Raw genomic sequence first — 25,332 nt, 5'->3', positions numbered from 1 at the left:
AACCAAGGCCCAGAAATGTGCCAAGGATCTGCTGCCTTTGAAATATTGCTGAAAACATCAAAGTATATATCTCCTTTGAGCAGTCATCAAAAATATCCTCTTTATTCCTGTGGTTACTACCCTGGATTAAACTTCCTTCACTTACCTGGTCCCACCCCTTCCAACCTGGCCCTCTTTCTAGTTTCACTAATTTAGGCTCTCCCTAACATGCTGCGGATGTGGAGACTAGCAGCATCAACTTGCTATCAAGAATCACTGTGGGGCACCTGAGTGGCTCAGTGGGTTAAAGCCTCTGCCTTCGGCTCAGGTCATGATCCTAGGGTCCTGGGATCGAGCCCCGCATCGGGCTCTCTGCTCACCAGGGAGCCTGCTTCCTCCACTCTCTCTCTGCCTGCCTCTCTGCCTACTTGTGATCTTGGTCTGTCAAATAAATAAATAAAACCTTTAAAAAAAAAACCACAAAGAATCACTGTGCCAGCAAAGGATGCCTCACTGTAGATGAAACAGATACCCCTTCCTCCCCCAGATACCAAGCAGGAGGCCCTTGAGTACATGGCCACCATCTTTTTCTGGCACTCATATTAGGGCCTAAACCTGACATGTCGCTATCATATTTTCTAGATAAGCAGTACCCTCCGTAATTGACACACCCTGGTGTGTTCCTAAACTGTGAGATAATCTTTGGAAAATGATTTGTACCTAACGTCAATTGAAGTGCCGAAATTTGCAAAGGTTTAAAAAAATAAAGGTTTTAAAAGGTTTAAAAAAAAAAATAGAACACATTCCTATTCCAATAATATCTCTGTCTGTCACTTGTATTCCCATAAACTTTCTGAGTGCAAGAGAAAAGAATCAAATTATAGCAAATATGCCATCAATTGGACCTAACTCCAAACATGGCATCTTGTGTGTCATGACTTGTAATGTATCTTAACACAGATGAGAATGTTGTCTACCATGGGCAGTAGTGGAGAAGATGTTGAGGATTTTTCTTCCAGATTTTGGTTTCCATGCCTACATCTGGTATATACTTAGCCACTTCAGGGAGTATCTCCCCCAAACTTGCCACCCTTCTTTAGCTATTATAAAAATGGGACTTCAACCATATATGCTGTTTTCCTTGTAAGATTGTGAAGTCAGACCAATGTCTAGCTAAGACAAACAAGAAGAAAAGCATTTATTCTTTTGAAGATGCTCTAAGGGGTCTCATATCTTGCTTGCTCTTTGTGAATCATATCACTACTCTCTTTTGTGGTTCCAGATATTCTTGGAGAACTTGGAGCATGAAGACACCTTTGTATATCTGTCTGCTATTCAGGGTAAGTTAGTCCTGGTTAAAGGACTTGGAGTCTGTGGACCAAATATTGTAGCATGTACGTTTGCACAAAATCTCTAAAGTCGCGGAACCACAAGGTCATTTTGCCATCTTCCTGCCTCCTAGCTATTTTAGTCATAATAATATTATTCCTGGATGGTTCCCTAAGGGTTCTCATAGAATTTCAGTGATAATGATGAGGAGGGCTTCATTATTCTTTTTTTTTTTTTAAAGATTTTATTTATTTATTTGACAGACAGAGATCACAAATAGGCAGAGAGAGAGGAAGAAACAGGCTCCGCGCCGAGCAGAGAACCTGCTGCGGGATTCGACCTGAGCCAAAGGCAGAGGCTCAACCCACTGAGCCCCCATTCATTATTCTTTAGATTAAAGTACATTTCTTCCCATTCAAGGAGGTAAAAAATGGCTCATACATGAATTCTCATTACCTTAACCTTTTATGTACTTGGCTACTGCTAGAATGCACCCTTGCTTTCTCTTTAAACTAAAAGAATCTCATAGTGGGGGCATCTGGTTGGCTCAGTTGGTCACGTGTCTGCCTTCGGCTCAGGTCATGATCCCTGAGTCCTAGGATAGAGCCCCACATTGGGATCCCTGCTCAGCAGGAGCCTGCTTCTCCCTGTCCCACTGCCTGCTGCTCCCCTTACTTTTGCTCTTTCTGTCAAATAAGTAAGTAAAATCTTAAAAAAATAATAATAATAATAAAATAAAGGCTCAAAAGAATCTCATAGTATATAGAATTTTTTCATCAAAATGTTTTTTGCAATAATTGTATTTCTCTTTTGTGATTCTTTTTTTCCCCATCTCCATTAATTTGTGGATTCCAAATATTTTTTTGAAGATTTTATTTATTTATTTATTTTGAGAGAGAGAGAGAGCATGAATGAGCCAAAAGATGGAAACAACACAGATACCCATCAACTGATGAATGGGGAAACAAACTGTACTTTATCCATACAGTGGAATGTTATTCAGTCCTTACTAAAAGAAAATACTGAAACATGTTATGGAAGGGATGAACCTTGAAAAACATTGTAAGTGGAAGAAGCCAGTCACAGAAGACCACATATTATACCATTCCTTTATAAGAAACATGCAAAATAGGGAAATTATAAGAAATTATAAAGAAATATGTACAATAGGGAAATCTTTTTTTCCAGAATAGGGAAAGTTATAGAGACAGAAACTAAATAAGTAGTTGCCTAGGGCTGGTGGGAAAGGGGAGAGCATCGGAAGGTAATAGCTGAAGGGTAAGGCTTGGTTTTTGGGGTGATGAAAACATTCTAAAATTGACAGGATTATTGCACAACTCTGTCAGTATTGTAGGAACCATTGAATTGTATACTTTAAATTGGCAAATATTATGATATGTGAGTTAAATCTCAATAAACTATTACCAGAAAAATTAAAATTTAATAAAGGTGGGGAGGGGTAAAACTGTCAGAGCTTAAGAAAATATCATGATTAAATGTAATGTGGTAGATAGGATCCTGGAACAGAAAAAGGGCATTCAGGAAAAACAGAGAGAATCTGAGTAAATTATGGGCTTTAGCTGATAATAATATGTCAGTCTTAGTTCATTAATTGTGACAAAGGGACCACGCTAATGCAAAAGTTAATAATAGGGACAACTGGGTGTGGAATATATGAGAACTCTGTGCTATCTTCTTAGTAATTCTGTAAATCTAAAATCGTTCTATCGTAAAAAGTCTATAAAGGGAGGTTAATATTAAGATTAAATGAGTTAGTAACTTGAAAGTACCTAGCACAGGGGCACCTAGGGGCTCAGTCAGTCAAGTGTCCGACTCTTTTTTTTTTTTTTTAAAGATTTTATTTATTTATTTGACAGAGAGAGATCACAAGTAGGCAGAGAGGCAGGCAGAAAGAGAGAGGAGGAAGCAGGCTCCCTGCCGAGCAGAGAGCCCGATGCGGGACTCGATCCCAGGACCCTGGGATCATGACCTGAGCCGAAGGCAGCAGCTTAACCCACTGAGCCACCCAGGCGCCCCCAAGTGTCCGACTCTTGATGTCAGCTCAGGGTGTGATCTCAGGGTCATGAGATCGAGCGTGGCATCAGGCTCCACGCTCAGCATGGAGTCTGCTTGAAGTTCTCTCTCCACCCCCCCCGCCCTTCTCCCTGCTCATGCACACACACTGTCTCTCTCTCTTTCCCATGCAGAAATAAAATCTGCATGGAGCACTGTTTGCAGAAATAAAATCTGCTTGGAGCATTGTTTATGTGGTGCATAAACAATGAATTCTGGAACACTGAAAAGAAATTTTAAAAATAAATAAAAATTTAAAAAAAGAAAGAGCTTAGCACATAATAAGCGTTCAAATAAGGTCAGCGGTTGTGAATGTAGTGGTGGCATCATCATCGTATCACTACTGCTTCTGCCGTTAGACTGCTAGGTAATGTGGTGATACAGTAACTTCTCCGATCTGAAGTTCAAGTAGGCGGACTCTGTCAGGTAGTTATTGCTATGTAACAAACCGCTCCAACACTCCGTAGTTTAAACACCGTCCTGTGTTACCACTCAGGCATCTGTAGATGGGGGTTCAGGGAGTTCCCCTGATGTAGGCTGGGTTTGGGCGGACGGCTGTGCTCCTCCCTGTGGCTCTGTGGGCCCGCTGCCGCATCTGTCGCACCTCTGCCTGGTCATCCCCAGCCCAGCGGCCCAACCAGGGCATCTTGTGGTGATGGCAGAAGTGGAAGAGGTAAAGAATAAACTCAAGAGGCTTCTTCAGGCCTAAGCTTGGAACAAGCATCCTATCACTTCTGCCTCATTCTCTTGGCTAGCCTAAGTCAATGTGACCTAGCAAAAGTCATAAGGCAGGGATGTTTCCCTTGACGGGACAAACTGCCAGGACCTAGAGCAAAGGGCATGAACTCAGGGAGAGGTGAAGAAGCGAAGCCAGTCATGTAGTCCTTCGCACTGATGTGTTCTATTTGTCTGCAAAAGGCAAGGTCCTCTGTGAGCCCGAGGCATGCTTAGATCTTAATTGGCTACTTAGTTCTTGGCGTGATCTGGGTATGCTCTGTACACGTTTGGTAGTTAAAGCTTAAGAGAGAGTGCAGAAGGCATAGCATATGGGGATAAAGGCCAGAGCCTTGGAATTCATTCTTTATTCAACAAACGTTTGTTGTGCACCTACTGTATACAAAACACTTAAACAGTGAGTTGTCCTGCCTACGTTAAGAAGCAAAAGGAAGATTCCTCAGAGGTGACAAAATGACCTCCTAGTAAAAGGACAAGTAGGTGAGAGCAGAAGCCAAAAGAGTAGAGGGTTTCAAGAGAGAAAGTAACTACCTGCGGGTGAATGGGCAAAGAGGCCTGGGATTGAGATAAATTAAACTTTTAGGGCTCAGGAAGTCACAGGAAAATGAATGGTACTTATGGAAGCAAGATAAATCAATGAGGCAAGAATCTCAAATGCCTATAATTAAGAAGTCTTAGAAAATAACTTACCTGGTACTCTTCTCAAGAAACTGTCATACTGTTATGATAAGAAGCTATTTCTTATTGATTAATTTTTTTTTTAAGGACAGCGTTTTTGGAGAAGAGAGGTATATGGTTCTCATGAGGCAACCTTGGTGTTTGGAATAAGCTTCTTAGCTGATTAACTCATTGAGCTCATTAGCCTCTAGGGTCTGCTATAAAAATCACAACTGTTGGTTTTATGTTTGTTTTTAGTAATTTTAATAGGTGTGCTAATCAGTTAGTAGCTAATTTGGCGATGAAGAACATGGGAGGTAGAGGTGTAATTTCTGTTCTCAGCTCCCCACAATGGACAAGTTTGAATTAATTGATGTTTTGGTGTTTGTAACATGCACTTAAAGGCCAAGGCCTTAGGTGAATTTCCCATTAAGAAAGGAAAGAGCTGAATTTTCCCACCTGCATTGCCAGTGTCATTTGCCCAGGCATAAGGCACGCCAGCAGCCAGGCCATTTTGGACTTCCAGTCAGACAAGACCAGGGTGCTTGGAAATGTTTTGCAGTACAAGGGGTATTGGGCTGTAGTTTGAGTAGCAATTAGTTGTGGGGGAGGGTGTGCGTGTGATGTGCATAATTGTGTTTAAAGTTTCTTTTTTTAGACTGTCTAAGTGTCTCCATGTGAAAATTACAACGTATCTTTTGCTTAATTTGTTGATAAGTTGGATTTCTTTTATCATTTCTCACCAACTTTGCAGTCTACCAGCGGAGCAGAGGGGAAGTAATTAAATTTGTTCACTCAACAGATACTTATCGATACCTGATGTAAGAATTTTCTGGTGTGTGTATTATCTGTGCATCACAACAATCTGAGAACTAAATTCCCTAGGAGTTAAATTTTAGTTTTATGAAAGATGGTCTGCGTCTACTTTTAGCCCTACTGAGAAAGTGATGGTTGATTTGGTTCTCACAGCAGCTGCTCCGAGGTGGGTACTCAGTAGCAAGTTCTTTTTTTTTTTTTTTTTTTAGATTTTATTTATTTATTTGACAGACAGAGATCACAAGTAGGCAGAGAGGCAGGCAGAGAGAGAGGGGAAGGGAAGCAGGCTCCCCGCTGAGCAGAAAGCCCGATGCGGGGCTCAATCCCAGGACCCTGGGATCACGACCTGAGCTGAAGACAGAGGCTTTAACCCACTGAGCCACCCAGGCCCCCCATAGTAGCAAGTTCTTTAGGCAGAGAATTATGTACCAAATTTCAGAGTTTGAGTTTCAAGCCAGAGTTCATAAATAGCAGACCTAATCTTAGATTGTGGCCATTAAGTGTCTCTCCTTTTTAGGGTATCCTTCTTTTTCATTCTTTGTTAAGCCATTATTATTGTTGCACAAATTAATGCATTTTCATTGTTCTAAAAAATTTAATTGACAGGGAAGTACATAAGATAAAAAGTAGGAGTTCTCCTTTCCAAAATAGGAGTTAAAATATGTCCTTGAGGATCCCATAGTGTATATTAGATAGTTGAGGTATTTTTCACATTTCAGTTTTGAAATAGATGTTCAATAATGAATATGACAAATAAGTGATATTCTCGTAGTAAGATACTGTAGTCAGGTTATTTATCATACTGTAGATCTGCTCATGTATCCTCTCAGTTGTTTGAAATTATTTAAAGGACATTTTGAAAGCAATACCAGAGACCGATGCATTTCAGGGATCCAAGTGATCCCTGTCAGTCAGAAGGATCTTTGGAAAAAAACTACCAGAGTCATTGAAAAAGTTAAAAAAAAAAAACCAAAAAAAACAAAACCAAAACCCAAAACCCTAGGCTCTGAGCCAAGCATGGAGGTGAAAGTACACCCGTGTGTGTAGTGAGGACAACCTAGACGTCTTGACATGCCCTAACGCATCTCACTAACTCTTCTACCCTTTCTTGCCAGAGAGTTTTCATTTCTGGCGAAAGAGCCAAGGGGAGGGGAAGGCAAAAGGCCCGGAAAGGGGAGGAAGGTGGATACAAGGGGAAATTGTTTTTACAGAGTTTCAAACTGAGCAGGATTGCAAGTCTTAACTTGTCAGAAGCTGAACTCCCTAGCTCATGCTCAGATTTCTACCTCAAATAAAGTAAGTTGGGAAACCATTAGCTGAAAATAATTCTATCCCTTGAAGGACCATTTAATTGGATCTGGCACTGAAATTTGGAATGCAGTCTTGTGAAGTTTATCATCTCCATTTATGTCCTTGAAATGGGAAGATTACTTTTATGTCCTGACCTGGTTTTTGTACCACCTAATTAACAAATGAGCATTTAGTAAATGTCTCTCATAGATGCTGTCTCGGTAAATTCTTGAAGTGGTTCTAGGTAGAAAATTGTCCCATTTTTAAAACTTTTTATTTGAAATATTATTTATACCTAAATTCCCTAATTTAAAATGTTCAATGTTTTTAGTATATTTAAAGAGCTGTGCAGGGCGCCTGGGTGGCTCTGTGATAAAGCCTCTGCCTTCGGCTCAGGTCATGATCCCATGGTCCTGGGATCAAGCCCCGAGTCGGGCTCTCTGCTCAGCAGGGAGCCTGCTTCCTCCTCTCTCTCTGCCTGCCGCTCCGCCTACTTGTGATCTCTGTCTGTCAAATAAATAAAATCTTTAAAAAAATAAAATAAAGAGTTGTGCAGTTATCACTACTATCTAATTTTAGAACTCTTTCATCATCTCAAAAAGAACCTCCATATCCAGCATTAGTGAATTTCCATTCCTACTACCTTCAGCCCCTGGAAACCACTAAACTACTTTCTGTCTCAATGCGTTTGCCTATTTGAGATGTTACATGTAAAGAGTCATACAACCAGTGTATGGTTTTGTGTCTGGTTCCTTTCTCTTAGCATGTTTTTGGAGTTCGTCCATGTTAATTAAGCATGGATTGGTACTTAGTCCTTTTTATGGCTGAATAATGTCCCACTGTATAGATTAGCCACATTTTGTTTGCCCATTCATAAGTTGATGTCATATTTGGGTTGTTTTTGCTTTTATGCTATTATGAATAACGCTCTTATGAACATTTATGTACAAGTCTTTGTACATATGTTTTCATTTCTCATGGGTTTATGCCTAGGATTAGAATTGATCCCTAACTCTTCGTTTAACCTTTTGAGGAACTGCCGAACTGTTTTCCAAAGTGGCTGCCCCCTTCTACTTTCTCATCAGCAATATAGGAGGGTTCCAGCGTTTCTACATCCTCACCAATACTTACTCTTGTCTTTTTTTTTTTTAAGATTTTATTTATTTATTTGATAGACAGAGATCACAAGTAGGCAGAGAGGCAGGCAGAGAGAGAGGAAGGGAAGCAGGTTCCCCGCTGAGCAGAGAGCTCTACGCGGGGCTCAATCCCAGGACCCTGAGATCACGACCTGAGCCAAAGGCAGAGGCTTTACCCCACTGAGCCACCCAGGCGCCCCTACTCTTGTCTTTTTCATTACAGCCGTCTTACTGGGTGAGCAGTGGTATCTCGCTGTGATTCTGACTTGCTTTTCCCTAATGACTGATGATGCTGAGCATCTTGTTTTGAGTTTGCCCATGTCTTTATCTTCTTTGGAAAAGTGTCTATTTAGATTCTTTGCTCATTTTTGATTTATATATTTTGTCTTTTTATTGAGTTGTAAGAGTTCTTTGTATATTCTGGAAACAGGTTCTTTATTCAGTATATGAATGGCAGAAAATATCCATGGGTTGTCTTTTCTCTTACTAATGGTACATTTGAAACACAAAACTTTTTACTTTTTTTTTTTAACTTTCTACTTTTTATTAAGTCCAGCTTACCAGTTTTTCTCTTTATTGCTTACACTTCTGCTGTCATTTCTAAGAAATCACTGCATAACCCAAGCTAATGAAGATTTACTTACGCGATTTTCTTGCACGAGTTTTATAGTTTTCACAGTTACATTTAGGTCCATGATCCTCTGTGAGTTAATTTGAAAGTGTGAAGAGATTCCCACATTATAGCTAAACATTCTGAGATTTAGATAGCCGTGGTATCTCGTGGTATCTTGTGGTATCGTGGTATTTTTCTTTTCTTTTTTTCTTTTAAGATTTTATTTATTTATTTGACAGAGAGAGAGAGCACAAGCAGGGGGAGCAGCAGGCAGAGGGAGAGGGAGAAGCAGGCTTCCTGCTGAGTAAGCCCAGGCCCCTGGGATCATGACTTGCACCAAAGCAGACAGATGCTTTACCAACTGAGCCTCCCAGGCGTCCCGGAAGTCTTTTTTCTAAGAGGACATACCAAGCAACTTGAACCCTTGTTCATGGTTTCCAAGTCTTTTTTTCTCTCCAGTACACTTGGTTACTTCTTTAGAACTTCTGAAATAATGGTAGAAATTGACTCTATTTTTGTGCTTTTAAGATTAAAAACAGATATTATGATTATGATTATCAGTAATATTTATTAAAATTGAATAATGCTGAATTATCTAGAAAGCTTTGACTCTGTCAACAATCCTGAAATATAATAAAAGCAGATATGGTAATCCTTCTATAGATGAATAATTGACTTTGCTACAGTTGCAAAAGTCGGAAGGGTGGTAGGGATCCATTCCATAGGGAGTCTCAGTCCACTGTTCCCTCTTACTGCAGCCCCGGTGAAATATATATATATATACACACACACATACACACGTGTGTGTGTACATATACATATATATGTGTACACACACACACATATGTGTGTATATATATGTATCGCCTTCTTTCTCCCTCCTGTAATGCAACCTGTAACTCCCTCCAGTTACAGGTTGCATTTCAAAGCCCAGAACAGGGGCACCTGGGTGGCTCAGTGGGTTAAGGCCTCTGCCTTCGGCTCAGGTCATGATCCCAGGGTCCTGCGATCAAGCCCCGCATTGGGCTCTCTGCTCGGTGGGGAGCCTGCTTCCTCCTCTCTCTCTGCCTGCCTCTCTGCCTACTTGTGATCTCTGTCTGTCAAATAAATTTAAAAAATCTTAATTAAAAAAAAAAAAGCCCAGAACACTTGAGTTTTATATTAGCCTCTCTTTTCAAATATCTGTCAAGTGCTTGTGCACTCTCTTCCTCTCTCTCTCTGTGAAGTGAATAAATAAAATGTTTAAAAAAGAAAAATATTTAGCAGTTTAGTACTTCTACCTGTAAGTAAAAGATTGAATTGAGTACTTGGAGATAAGTTATTTTCATTCCCCAAGATTGCCGTGGATAACTGTCATGTAAGAGACATGGTGGTAAATAGTATAGACATTACCACTTGTTAAGTGCCAGTCCCAACAACCTTGCACGTTCCGTATTAGCCCTATTTTGCAGATGAGGGAACTGAGACTCAAAGCAGTTAAAAACTTGCCCAAAGTAACATTGATACTAAGGGTCAGCATCAGAATCTGATTCTTAAATCTCTCTGGCTCCGAAGTTGATGCTCTTGCAGCAAGAAAGAATAATCATTCCCAGCGCACGCATTGCTCTTGTACTTTGGTACAAGGGCTGAGTTCCCAGGTGGTCTTAGGTACAGGAGAACCAGGCCTCCCTATGGGAAATGGTTTCACTATAAATCAGTCCTTTCTGTAACTTAATAATATGCTGATCTCATGTTTGCTTGGGGTGTGTGTGTGTGGGGGTTCGCTCATTTGGCAATGTGTACAGTACTATTTTTTAAGCAACCCTTATGTGTATCTTTGAAATTCATCTTGCATTAGTGGAATGTGAGTGTGTGACTCAAACTGCCTGCGTCTCTTCCTGCTGATGATCGTGATTGTTTCAGCACTGTATCCGCAGAGATTGTGAGTCAGGTAAACATGGAGCTTTCTGTATAGAGCTTTTGATATTTGTTGCCTTTCTGATTCCAATAAATGACATTTAAAAATAACTTACTTTAAAATGATATAAATGATGCGGCTGTGGAGAAATCGGAACCCTCATACTCTGCTGGTGGAAACTGTAAAATAGTGCAGCTGCTCTCGAAAGCAGTCTGGCAGCTCTCAAAAAGTCAAACATAGTTACCATATGACCCACCAATTCCCCTTCTAGATACATACCCAAGAGAAATGAAAACATACATCCATACAAAAGCTTATATGTGGACGCTCATAGCAGCCGTATTCATTATAGCCAAACAGTAAAGACAGCCTAAATATTCACCACCTGATGAATGGATAACTAAAATGTGGTGTATCTTACACAATGGAATATTATTTGGCAATAAAAAGGAATAAAGTACTGACTCATGCTATAAAATGGGTGAACTTTGAAAACATGGTAAGTGAAAGAAGCCAGACACAAAAGGCCACATATTGAATGATTCCCTTTATATGAAATGTTGAGAATAGGCAAAGCCATAGAGATAGAAAGTAGATCAGCCGGTGGTTGCCAGAGGATGGGAGGTAAGGGGCGTGCTCGGAGTGACTGGTAGCAGAAATGAGGATGAAAATGTTTTGGAATTAGATAGTGGTGATCGTTGCACAACCTTGTGAATACACCAAAAAAGCCGTGAATTCTGCACTTTTAAAAACACAATAATAAGCTTTAAAAATTCAGAACCGTAGTTTCCATGGAGCGCCTAGGACTCTGAAGGACGAATGGACAGGATTTAGATGAGCGGAGCTAGGGTGAGGGAGTCCAGACTGAGAGCAAAGCAGAGGCAGGAGGAGGCTGTGCAGGAGCGGGGCAAGAACAGAGGAAGATAAGCAGTTCATGTTGTTAGTGAAGCAAAGCGAGCGTGAAGAGGAAGAGTGGGATCGGACGGGAAGGCGGAAGCTGTTGGAATGCCCAGGCAGGGCATCCGAGCTGCTCTGTGTGGGCTCTAGGGAGCCTTGAAAGGCTTGCTGTTGCACCCCATCAGTAATGTCTTGGTGCTGGGCTTTCTGGATTTGAGAGTTTCATGCCTGTAGATGGCTATTACTTGTCCTTCCTTTGTTCTTGTTTTCACTCATGATTTATTGAGCGCCAGTACGTATCAGATGTAGCTTACATTGTCTCATTTGCTCCTCACCACAGCACTGTGAGTCCATGTCTTCCATCTCCCCGTTTTTCAGACAGAGAAACCAAAGTTCCAAGCTGTTACCAATGAAAGGCCAACCACTGAGGGATGGAGACTGGAGTCAACTCCAGAGCCCAGTTCTCTATCTCCTCTGGACTTCCCTTCTCTCTCCATTCCGTTTTCTCACCTTTCTCTCATCATCATGGCGTTTGCTCTCCCAGAAAATAAATGAAGCCCTGGAATCAGTAGATCTTGACATTTTCAGCTAAGTGTGTAAATACTTCTTTTTTTTTTTTTTTTCTTAACATTTTATTTATTTATTTGACAGACAGAGATCACAAGGAGGCAGAGGCAGGCAGGGAGAGAGGGGGAAGCAGGCTCCCTGCTGAGCAGAGAGCCCCATGCGGGGCTCAATCCCAGGACTCTGGGATCATGACCTAAGCTGAGGGCAGAGGCTTTTACCCACTGAGCCACCCAGATGCCCCACGTGTAAATACTTCTTAACTTTTTGGTTTCCAGGGCTCATTTACCTCCGATTCATGCAAGTCAGCAGTCACAAAGGCAGGATTCAGTACCAAGAAGGTAGTTGTGAGATACTGTGGGATAGTCAGTTGTTTCGATGTCAACTTCACAAGCTATTAAGAAGGTGTAAGTACTTTCTCTACAGAACAGCTAGTTAAATTCTGCGCTGGAGCCACCCTGTCTTTAGGAAGGTTGGAATTTGAAGGCAAGTTAAGGAAGATGAGTAGTGAGAGAACTCACAGGTAAAATAGCAAGTTCCTCCTTAGACTTATGTTTAAGTATGATTTTCTTGACTCTTAGAAGGAATCCATCTGTTTTACCGGGACCGCTCTGAGGTAGCGGCTAGAGGGGTGCCCTGGCCTTGCTCCTCTGATGCCAGACAGCACGCAACCTGGGTGCCCCTTATTTCAAATACAAATTAAAGTTCGTAATCTCACCAGATGTGATTAAGATGATCCTTGAAACTGTTCACGAACACTTAATAAGCCCAATTATATTTTTTATTAACCCTGACATAGTTCATTTTGTTGCTGAGTCATAAGTTTAACGTTTTTAACTGATTGATGCATCAGTTTCTTCTTCTTTGGTCACATCGAGATCTTGGGCAGTGTACTTAGGAAAAGTGCATGTAAATGATGTCCATACGGTTTTGGCAACTCATCTTTAGAGTCTTACGTTAGACCTTTGTACTCGGTTTTCCTGTCCTAGTGGTGTCTCTGCTGTCCCTGAGGAAGCTGGAACGTTGGGAATGAATTGAGCCTCAGGGAATGGATCACAGGCACTGAGCTACCAAAGACCTAATTAGGTCATTCCTCATGTCCACCTGCCAGGGCATGATTGCTAAAGTTTTCTTTCTTAGGGGAAGTCTGTTTTTGAAAGCAGGTTTGCACTTGATGTCCAACTTCTATTTTCCATTATTAGTAACCTGATTTTAGATAAGGGCAAAAAGAATGGTGAAATATCCTTGGCCATTGACTTTTTTTTCTTAATGGTTTAAGATGTTTATTCATTCAAAAAAAAAGATATTTATTCATTCATTCATATTTATCGAGCACGTACTGTGTGTGAGGGTGCTGTGCTCAGTCATTGCTGAGAAAGTCATTCCCTACCTTCATGGAATTTACATTTGTTGATGGGGAGGAGAGGAGAGGGTGGGAGGCAGGTAGCAATCCACTCATACATGAACAGAGGTGAAGTGTGGCTTTGGTGGGTGCTGTGGAGAAAAAGTTAAGCATGGTATGAAAGCCTGTGTTAGGGACATTTCACCTGACAGAGAGGGGAAGAAAAAGGTGACCTATAAGCTGAGGTCTGGTGGGTGATTACAAATGAGCCTAGTAAAGAAGGGAGGGAAGAGTGCCCCAGACGGAGGGAACAGCAAAGGCACAGTACTGTGCCTGGGAGGAGCCTGCAGGCAGTAGGGCCCGCATGAGTGCCTGTGTTGTATAGGACCCTAAGATCAGTGAAGAAGGGGGTAGGCTGGGTGGGCTCAGGCCGCCAGGCAACCCCACTCTAACTAGAGGACTCTGCTTTCTTCTCTATTTCATTGAGTCTCCTCTGAGGATTTCATGTGAAAACAAGGTTCTGTTGCTTTTATTTATTTTTTTAAAATATTTTATTTATTTGAGAGAGAGAGCATGAGAGGGGAGGTCAGAGGTAGAAGCAGACTCCCCATGGAGTTGGGGGCCCAAGGCGGGACTCGATCCCAGGGCTCTGGGATCCTGACCCGAGCCGAAGGCAGCCCTTAACCAACCGAGCCACCCAGGTGCCCCAGTTCTGTTGCTTTTAAAGCAACAACAAATGTCTGTCTCCAAGCTCTGTTTCAGCACACAGCCCTTAACCATTATGAAAAACATCCTCATTGCAGACGAAAAAGGTAAAACCCCCATGGAGTTAATTGTGGCCAGTGGTTTTCAAATAGTTTTTTTTAGCAATAGAATCCATTTTTGAAATGAAATCTAATATGGTGTCGAAAACTTAAGTGATTTTTATTTTCTTCTTCATGCCTTTTTTTCTTGTATTTTTCACATTTTATGGTATGAAAATTTATTGCTTTTATAATCAGAAGATCATGTTTTTAAAATTATGTGGCTGTTGAGAAAAACTGACTTGTTTCATGGTAATGAGGTTCCGGAACTAGCAGAGATTGAAACATATGGCTCCCCCTGTTGTAGTACCCCCTGTTGACCTTTTCACAACTGGGGATTACTGAGGCACAGGGTGACCATGGCTTTTTCACTATGAAATCGTATGATGACAGCAGAAACCTTACTGACAAACAGATGTTTTTCCCTAGTGGAGCTTTTCTTAATGAAATGGTTGCTTAGAAACCAGACCATAATAATAACTTTTCTATATTTAGTTTATAAAGAGATTCAGTTTGAAAAATTATTAATTCTGAGAATTCTAATCAGATGAAATTGAACATGTTCATTGTTTCTTACCTTACAATTCAGCAACCAAAAGGTTAAATTTGTAGCAAAATTTCATCCGGATGTGTCTGTCCAGATGCTGTTCGTAACAAGGACAGACAAGGAAAATGACAGCTCAGAGAGCCACCCTGCTCTTCTCTTAACTGTGCTTCTCTAGTGGCACAGCATGTTTGATCTCTCAGCGGCATGTATTAGGAGCCGAGACATGTAACACTTATTAGGTTGCTGAGAGGATCGGTTAGGTCAGTGGGTCAAAAATTATAAAATGTGAAAATAACTTCAATTCACGTTAAGCTCAGTGAGACAGCAGTTTAAAGGGGGGGGGTCCTCAGGAGTGAAGATGCTTTCGTAGGATAACCATTTATGGAAAATACGATATGCTAACCATTACTAATAACAAAGAAACCTCAACATGTACCGTATTTGTCAGGTGAATTAAGACATTACATTTTAAAATCAAAGTTGGCAAAACCCAGAAGAAAATGTATTTATGCCTTCCATTTCTGATAATGACAAGACAAGTCAGCTGAAAACAATCATTATGTAGGGTAACATTTAAAATATTTAAAAAGCATTAAAGAATGAACAAGAAAGCACAGATGTGCCCAAACCAACATCTTAAGAAAAAGACAGGATCGTGAAAGGTAAGCTGATCATAAGAACCTTCACTTTCCCTCAAGGCGTTTGATGGAATTAAGCTGTGAGTTTCTAGGCTTTGAAGGGCGAGTTGCAGAGATGAAGGCCCAAACCCAACTTGAAGTGGGGAGTGTAATAGAAGACCTCCAACTTTAAGCTTAGACCCCAAATAAATACACCTTTGCGGGGGCACCTGGTTGGGTCAGTTGTTAAGTGTCTGCCTTTGGCTCAGGTCGTGATCCCAGAGTCCTGGGATCGAGCCCCACATTGGGCTCCCTGCTCAGGGGGAAGTCTGCTTCTCCCTTTCCCACTCCCCCTCCTTGTGTTCCCTCTCTCACCGTGTCTTTCTCTGTCAAATAAATAAATAAATAAAAATCTATTTAAAAAAATACACCTTCAGGCAGATCAGAGGAGTGGGCATTGTCTTGGCACTAAGTAGAGGAAGCAGGAAGGAAAGAAAACCTGGCCCTGGATGTAATCACTGAATAGACTACATCTTCTGCAAATTTGCATTTAAAAGTAGGCTCCAGAGCACCTGGGTGGCTCAGTGGGTTAAGCCGCTGCCTTCGGCTCAGGTCATGATCTCAGGGTCCTGGGATCGAGTCCCACATCCGGCTCTCTGCTCAGCGGGGAGCCTGCTTCCTCCTCTCTCTCTCTGCCTGCCTCTCTGCCTACTTGTAATCTCTCTCTGTCAAATAAATAAATAAAATCTTTAAAAAAAAAAAAAAAAGTAGGCTCCATGTCCAGATTGGAGTCCGCCACAGGGCTTGATCTCCTGACCCTGAGATCTTGACCTGAGCCAAAATCAAGAGTCATATGCCTAACCAACTGAGCCACCCAGACGCTGCAGAGTTTAAAATTTCTGTAGTGGTAATATATGTGTGTATCTTGTAGAAACAAAATGATATCTCCTATGGAGGAAGGCACTTCATCCTAGACCCCAAAGAAACCCCCCCCAATAATTTCTTTTTATTTTTTAATTTTTTAGTAATAAAACATTTTTATCATGGTAATATATATAACATAAAATTTGCTCTTTTAACCATATATACCCACAATGTTGTATCATAACTATCTGTTTCCAAAATTTTTAAAAAATTCATTTATTTGAGGGAAAGTGAGAGAGAGCGAGAGTGAGCATGCACATGCATGAGTGGGTGGAGGGGCAGAGAGAGGAGAGAGAAAATCCAAAACAGACTTCCTGCTGAATGCAGAGTCTAGTACAGGTCTTGAACCCCTCACCCCAAGATCATGACCTGAGCAGAAGCCAAGAGTTGGTCGCTTAACTGACTGAGCCATCCAGGCACCCCTCCAAAACATTTTCATCACCCCAAACAGAAGTCTATAACCGTTAAGCAGTAACTCCCCATTCACTCCTCATAATAATTATTTTACATTTCTTTATGAACAGTAATCAGTACATAGTCACAGAATACCCAAGCACAAGGAAACAAGATCCCAGAAGTTCTTATTGTATTTATTTAAAAATTTCATTTATTTGAGAGAATGAGAGAGAAGAAGGTGGGGTTGGCACAGGGCAGAGGGAGAAGCAGACTTCCCACTGAGCAGGGAGGCTGACTTGGGAATTGTTGACCCCAGAATCATAACCTGACCTGAAGGCAGATGCTTAAATGGCTGTGCCACCTAGGCATCCCAGATCCCAGAAGATTTTAGGTATTAGAATCGTTACACACGGGGCGCCTGGGTGGCTCAGTGGGTTAAGCTGCTGCCTTCGGCTCAGGTCATGATCTCAGGGTCCTGGGATCGAGTCCCGCATCGGGCTCTCTGCTCAGCAGGGAGCCTGCTTCCCTCTCTCTCTCTCTGCCTGACTCTCCATCTACTTGTGATTTCTCTCTGTCAAATAAATAAATAAACTCTTAAAAAAAAATCATTATTTAAAAAAAAAAAAAATCGTTACACACGAATTAAGAAGTAACCAGGTTTAGGATAGTAAAAGAAATGCAAGACAAACTTGAAAATGTCTTCAGGGATAGGAAACAACCAAAACTGATACAGCGGATTTGGGAAAACAAAAACAAAAACAAATAGAATGTCTGAAAATAAAAAGATAGAATAAGTAAAATTAAAAACTCAGTGGATGGGTTTTACAACAGACACACCTGAAGAGAGAATTAATGAACCAGAAAGTAGGAAGGAAAAAATTAGGCTGGGTGTATCACAGAGAGATGATATTTAGTCTCTGATGGAGAAGTCAAAAAGGAAAGATTAATGGATTTGGTCTCTTAGAAGTTTAAAACTCATTGATGTCAAAAACAGCCTTATTAAAATGCAAAATATAATACAGAAAAATTGGCAACAAAAAGGACAAGCATCATTCTTCAAAGACAGAAAGTAGATTTGAGGTCACCTAGAGCTGGTGAAGAAAATGGCTGCTAACAGGTAGGAGGTTTCTTTTCGCGGTAATACAGATGTTCTGGAATTAAATAGTGATGCTGGTTGCACAGCTACATGAATATAGTGAAGACTACTGAATTGCACACATTAAAATGGTGAATTTGGGTCACCTGGGTGGCTCAGTGGGTTAAAGACTCTGCCTTCGGCTCAGGTCATGATCCCAGGGTCCTGGGATCGAGTCCTGCATCAGGCTCTCTGCTCAGCGGGGCTCCTGCTTCCTCCTCTCTCTCTGCCTGCCTCTCTGCCTACTTATGATCTCTGTCTATCAAATAAATAAATGAAATCTTAAAAATAAATAAATAAAATCATGAATTTAATGGCATGGGAATTCTATCTCAGTAAACCTGTTTCTTACAGGAGGGACAAGCAAACAGTTAATGCCTTCACTATATAAAGAACTCATAGAGATTGATGAAAATATCCAGTACATAAATGGATAAAAATAAATAGGCGATTCATGGTGGAGGAATAAAACTAATATAATTTTGGTAAAATATTTGACTTTTCTAATAAGCAAAGAAAGGTAGATTAAAATAATAATTAAATGTATGACATTTCAAAAAACACGGTTTTGTCTTTTAAATGAGACTACCCAGTGCTCACCGAGGCACCCTTGGTCGCTCTTGGTGGGAAAACTAATGGGGACATTTTTGCAATGTCGCTTTGAAATGTTCATGCCTTTGGAGCCAGTTATTTCTGTTTGGGGAATCTACGCTAAGACATAAGTAGGGGGTGGGTGTCTAGTGTGGTTCTAGCTAAAACTTCTCTAGAACTTTTTCCACACTGAATAATTATACTGTTAGTTCTTGGGCCCAGACGTAGCTCAGAGTTGCAGGACCTAGTGCCTTCTGCGGCACAGCTTTCCTGCTCGTTCTCCAGCAAGCTCTACCCTGCCCTATACCCTTTTTTGACTCCTCCCTCCCTAAGCTCTCATTATTCCTAACTCGCACTATCTACCACACTTTTTTTTTTTTTTTTGAGATTGAGAGAGAGCACTAGTAGGGAAAGTGGCAGAGGGAGAAGCAGGCTCTCTGAGCCAAAGACAGACAGACAGTGACTGAACCACCCAGGTGCCCCTCAACCGCACTGTCTCATAATCATTGGCTAATTTGTCTCTTTCTCTAGACAGGCACTGTCCTATTATATTTGTATCACTTAGTAACAGTATCTGGCACATAGTACATACTCTATTAATAGGTGAATGCATGAAAGAATTTTTTCCATTGCCTTTATTTAAAGATGTTTTCCAAACATGGTTTATGCCATAGCTGCAGAGTACTTCTATATATTCTTACATAACTGATTTAGGTTTGGGATTTTTGTTTGTTTGTTTTTTTACTCCTCTCCCCCCACCTTTTTAAATAAATTTTATTTATTTATTTGGCAGAGAGAGAGCACAGGCAGGCAGAGTAGCAAGTAGAGGGAGAAGGAGAAGCAGGCTCCCTGCTGAGCAAGGAGCCCAACGTGGGCTCGATCACAGGACCCCGGGATCATGACCTAAGCTGATAGCAGTGGCTTAATCAACTGAGCCACCCAGGTGCCTCTTGCCACCTTTTTTAAGTTTTTTTTGTTTTGTTTTGTTTTGTTTTGAGTAATCTCTATACCCATGTGGGGCTTGAACTCATGACAATGAGATCAAGAGTCTATCCTCCACTGACCTAGCCAGCCAGACGCCTCCCTATCTCCGTGTTTTTAACTGAAGTAAAATTTGAAAGAAATCCTTTTTCTATCATCCTTATTGCTATTACTTATAATATTACTATTGAAGTGTTCAGTGTTATTGTTGAACCACCTCAAGTTACCTAGTGTAAAAGTGATGTCATCTGGGGTGATAAACTCCCCCATCCTCCCTTTCTTAAAAAAAATATTTATTTCAGAGAGAGAGTGCACAAGTGGGAGGGAGACAGGCCGAGGCAGAGGAAGAAGCGGACTCCAACTCGATCCCAGGACCCTGGATCATGACCCGATCTGAAAGCAGACGCTTAACTGACTGAGCCACCCAGGGGCCCCTCCATCCTCCCTTTAAAAAGAAAGCTGTTAAAATGAAGTTGTCCACAATAAAAACTGTGTGAGAGAGAGTGTGTGTATGTGTGTGTATGTGTGTGTGCGTGACTTAGGAAATGGTGTATGAATGAGGGCGTGAAAATGTTCGTGTTGATTTCAGGTGACTTAAAAAAAAAAAAACTGCTTACCTGGAATATGATTCGTATACTATACAGTATGCCCTTTTTAAGTGTAAAATACAATAGCTGTTAGTATACACACAGAGTTGTGCATCTATTACCGCAATTAATTTTACATCATCTTCATTATCTTAAAGAGAGATTCTCTCCCCTTAAGTCCTCAATGCTCCCATACCTCCCAAAGGTGATTTTTATTTTACTTTCTTCTTTTGCTTTTCTCTAGTATTTGAATCTTTCAGTGTGACCATGTATTATTTATGCCACCGGGGTAATAAGAAACGTTCTTCTGATTGTGCAAGCAAATTTTTTAAAGGTTTCTCCTTTCCTCTTTCTGGGTGCCCTACTTAGCATGGGGATTTTAACTGGGGGCTGTGTGGACTCCTAGAAGGCCCATGCCTAGGTTTATAGGCGGAGTGTTTGTGTGTGTATGTGCCTTTATCAGGGGAGAAGGGGCACTTTGGGTGAAATGTATAGTAGCTCTTCCTGGTTTCCATATGAAACTACAGTTTAAGCCCTGCATGTCACGGTTACTGACTTGACAACAGACAACTTTCTAAGCAAGTCCTAGCCTGGAGTGCCAATCACAGAGACTCGCCTAATCCTCTCATCAGGGCTTGCGCTAGGCTTAACGCAGGAAAAAAGGAGCAATTTCATTAGCGTTGGTGTCTCGCCTGTGTCACTGCTTGGTGCCCAAAGCGCAGAGCAAGTCTCCTAGCCCCGAGACACCGGAGAACAGGAAGGATCAGCCCTGTCTTGTTGGAGCTGCAGGCCCGGTGACAACTCCCCGGGGAGGCTTTGGCTCCCTCAGACGAAGGAGAACCTGATGCATCAGTCCGCTCTGCTGATTCTGCAGCTTCTCTCCGCATGTGCTTGGGTGAAATGCCGGTAGAAAACTTTGGCAAAAATGAGTCTGCAGTTTAGTTTGTATTCCTCCCACCAGGACCACCCATCTTGGGGTCTTTAGGAGATGTAAAGAGTTTTATTTTCTTATCAAGAGTCAGCTAATAGAGAACTACTCACTATTTTATGGGAAATTGGAAGGCCCTTTTTTCTTTTTTAACCAGTAAATGTTTGATATCGTAAAGAGAAAGTTGGGACACCCAGGTGGCTCAGTTGGTTAAACGTCTGCCTTTCAGCTCAGGTCATGATCCCCGGGTCCTGGGATTGAGTCCCAAGCCCGGGGTGGGGGTGGGTGGGGGGGGGGTCCCTGCTCAGCAGGGAGCCTGCTTCTCCTTCTGCCTCTGCCTGCCACTCTCCTCCCTCCAACCCTGCTTGTGCGCTCTTGCTCTGTCCTGTGCTCTCTCTCTCTCTCAAATAAAAATCTTAAAAAAATGTAAAGAGAATGTTAATGTCCTTTTTTACTCTTGGAAAGCTACATAAAGAGAATTAAATGAATGACATCCTGCTTCTTTAGTTCTCACCCCGGAACAGCTGAAATGTGGGTTTCTTGGAATGCGTAGGGCAGTGATTACCCCGAAAGCAGAGGTAATTGCTGTTTTCCTGTCCTTCCTTCCTCACTTCTGCCTTCAGCCAGTATTCAGGCAGCTTTGTTCGTGTTTCTGCACATAGAACAGAACCCTGGATGGTGGTGGCTTCTGGAGGCTCCGTTTTCCTCCGTTCTCTTCCTTACCCCTTCCTCTCTATCGCCACGGGAGTTTGATAGAGGCAGCTCTGACAAGGTGGACTCTAAGCTTTTGAGGGATATTTTGGATTTTGCGCATTTGGGGAGGGTAGAATAAGAGATCTAGGGGGCTTTCAGTATCGAGTAGAATGGAGATGTGTGAGGATCACTGGTTAAAAACTGGAACTCCTGAAAATCCAAGTTCTCAATTTCCTTTTGTACAGCTCCTCAGTCACCACTAATGTCAGCAGCATCTCGAGTTAGAATCATTTGTGAATTTCATTAACATCACTCACCTCCCTTTGTGACAGGCTAAATAAAGATACTGAGTAGGAATGAAGCAGTCCCTATGAAGCCCCACTAGACTCACTAGAGTCTAGAGAATTCTGGCCTTTCTCTTATGGGATGCAGAGTACAGAGTGCCTCTCTTTCCTCTGACCTTGGAGTTCAGTAAAAAATATATTTTATGGAGTAAGGCCGTTTCATATACTTGACAATGTAAGGTCTGCTATCTTTGGGGTTAGGATTTGCAAAGCTAGTATTATTCCAGCAGTTACTTTCTCCCAGGCACGGCTGCTGGGGGGCCCACAGCATAGCCGAGTGCAGGTTTGCACTTATGCTCAGCCATGTGCCAAATATCGTGGGTCATATTTTTCACCCATGTGTTCCTTAGCTTCTCCTTTCATAAAATTAGGGATAATAATAATACCTACTTGAAAGGACTCTTGGGAGCATTAAATGGATGAATGCATTAAAATTGCTTAGAACAGTCTGGCATGTTGAAAATACTCAGTAAATATTCGGAATGTTACTACCATCTTTGCTATTAGGTATTTGTTTATTGTAATAATAATTTGTGATCCACCTGGTTTCCAGCAAGTATAGTTAACTATGAGCAAATAGAGATGCACTCCTTTTAACATTTCCCCTCAAAAACGGGAAATAGAGAACAATTTAAGCAAAACACATTGGCATTATTTTAGTATTTGAATTTATTATTTAAAGATTTATTGATTTATTAGAGCAAGCAAGAGCATGGAGGGTAGAGGGAGAGAGAGTCTTAAGCAGACTCCATGCTGAGCCTGACATGGGGCTCGATCTCACGGCCCTGAGATCATGACCTGAGCCGGATGATTAACTGGCTACGCCACGCAGGCACACTTCGAATGTATTATTTTGATCCTGACTTAAAGAGATAAACCCTAGGGGGCGCCTGGGTGGCTCAGTGGGTTAAAGCCTCTACCTTTGGCTCAGGTCATGATCCCAGGGTCCTGGGATTGAGCCCCACATCAGGCTCTCTGCTCTGTGTGGAGCCTGCTTCCTCCTTTCTCTCTCTGCCTGCCTCTCTGCCTACTTGTGATCTTGGTCTGTCAAATAAATAAATAAAATCTTAAAAAAAATAGGGCGCCTGGGTGACTCAGTGGGTTAAGCTGCTGCCTTCGGCTTGGGTCACGATCTCAGAGTCCTGGGATCAAGTCCCACATCGGGCTCTCTGCTCAGGAGGGAGCCTGCTTCCCTCTCTCTCTTTCTCTTTCTGCCTCCATCTCTGCCTACTTGTGATCTCTCTCTGTCAAATAAATAAATAAAAATCTCTTTAAAAGAATAAAAATTAAAATAAATTTTAAAAAATTAAAAATTAAAAAAAAAAAAAAAGAGATAAACCCTAGGTATGGCTCTCCCAGATCTTTAGCTGTTAACTGTGACAGTTTATTAGTCTAACCCTGTTTTTTCTTCAGGCCTGCATAACACTCACTCATATTGAATCTTTATAAATTTGTTGGGGCTTGTCCACACTTAGCACAGCTTTGGAGCTGTAGAGAAACTTAACGTCAAATTGGCATCTAGACACATTGCCATTTACTGTAATTACAAAGACAGACCAGCCATCCAGTTGAATTCCCCACACTTCCTTGATTTAATAACCAACTTCCCCAGTTTGTGCAACTTCCTGGATTCTTGGAGCTGAAATTATTGTTGGCTTTCATCATAATGAAAGGTCTCAAGTGTAACAACTGAAGTACCCTGCTAAGGAAGGGTATTTTCCTTCTCTTCAGGTTTTAGCCTTTCGTATCTTTGGGTCATCAAGCTGCAAGAGAGGACAGGTACAGATCGGTGAGGATTCTTTTGTAATCAAAGGAAAAGTCTCCTGTGCCTGACCTCTTCTCTTACGCATCACTGTTCTTTCACTGTGCTTCCTCTGTACATTAATATGCTTTTTATCTTCTTTCTAGTTTTTAAAATAAACTTACTTTCATTAATTACTTTGAACATAGTTTGTAATGAGTCAAAAAGCTTATCTCCTGCCTGGCTTCTTCCCCCTCACTGTTCCAGTCCCCAAAGATAACCATTCCTTTCCCACCCCTTTTTAAATACTTTCTTCTAGTGATTACCTTCCCATTTATAAATAGAATGTTCACACGTATTTCTTTTTTTTTTTTTTTCTTTAAAGACTTTATTTATTTATTTATTTTTAAAAAGATTTTATTTATTTATTTGTCAGAGACAGAGGGAGAGAGAGCGAGCACAGGCAGACAGAGAGGCAGGCAGAGGCAGAGGGAGAAGCAGACTCCCTGCGGAGCAAGGAGCCCGATGTGGGACTCCATCCCAGGACTCTGGGATCACAACCCGAGCCAAAGGCAGCTGCTTAACCAACTGAGCCACCCAGGCATCCCTAAAGATTTTATTTTTAAGTAATCTCTACACCAACACGGGGCTCGAACCTACAACCCTGAGATCCAGAGTCACAATCTCCTCTGATTGAGCCAGCCAAGCATCCCATCTTTCTCTTAATTTAAAAATATTTTGGGCATTATCTACTCATTTTCTCTATGTTGGATGAGGATTTTAACACATGCACACATATATATAGACATGCACACCCATGTCCTTCCCCTCCTGCCATTTCCACGTCGATTTTGGGCTACCTCATTAGGCTGTATTTACTGTTGACTATTTGGGTATTACTCATTGCTGAGCCTAGTTCAGTCTTCCTTATCCTTTTGTTTAGTTTTCTATGTAATTATTGCTCACTTCTTCCAAATGATTTAACAGCCATATTGAATATGTGTCATTATGTTGTCCCATCTTCGTTCTCTTTACGCAGACTCAGCCTTTGACACCTGTCCTGTTCTCTTTATTCTTGTCTTTGGGTTTATACCCTTTTTACTCCTCAGTTGTTACTTTCGTAGTTCAAGAGGAAGAAAATAGAAACATTTGTGGTCATTCTACAACACTTGATTGCAAATTCTTTTTACATTCTCGGCTCTACAAGAGGATGGTCTATTTTAAAAGGCCACGTCCTTTATCACAGACTTTTTTCAACTTACATTTTTAGAATTTATATTTGGTAGATAATACATCACTTGGTTCAAAGTTCAAAAGGTACAAAAAGATACAGAAGAAAAACTTTCTTCTCTCATATCTTTCCCCATTTCCCTCCCCAGAAACAACCAAAACCATGAGTTTCTTGTGTATCCTTCCAGAAATATTTTATGAGTTTTGTTTTTCCCTTTTGTATAGAAATAGTTGAATTCTGTACACATAGTTTGTGACTTTGCGTTATACCTAACAGTAGATCTTAGAATGTATTCCATAACAGTTCTTAAAAAGCTTTTTTATTTTTTTATATGCTTTTTTATTTTTTTAATGGATACATTCTGTCCCATTATTTGACTGACTACAACTTAATCAGTCCTCTATTGATAAATATTTAATTTGTTTCCAGTCTTTTCTTTACCAGTAGTACTACAGTGATGATTTTGTATGTAAATAATTTTCTGTT

The 25,332-nt window shown here is 41.2% G+C and overlaps 1 protein-coding gene across 1 annotated transcript in view; it reads left to right on the top strand.

Annotated features, from left to right (window-relative positions):
- The window catches only part of TANGO6 (transport and golgi organization 6 homolog), a 182,841-nt gene that overhangs the window by 76,510 nt on the left and 80,999 nt on the right, over window positions 1-25,332 (top strand). Inside the window, exon 14 of the mRNA XM_044255839.1 lies at window positions 1,262-1,319. Coding sequence (XP_044111774.1) covers window positions 1,262-1,319 — 58 coding nt within the window. The remainder of the gene's footprint in view (window positions 1-1,261; window positions 1,320-25,332) is intronic.

This window comes from Neovison vison, chromosome 7 (assembly GCF_020171115.1).
Source record: "Neovison vison isolate M4711 chromosome 7, ASM_NN_V1, whole genome shotgun sequence".
NCBI lineage: Eukaryota > Metazoa > Chordata > Mammalia > Carnivora > Mustelidae > Neogale > Neogale vison.
The sequence above is the reverse complement of the archived record's forward strand: the minus strand, read 5'-3'. Positions and strand labels throughout refer to the sequence as shown.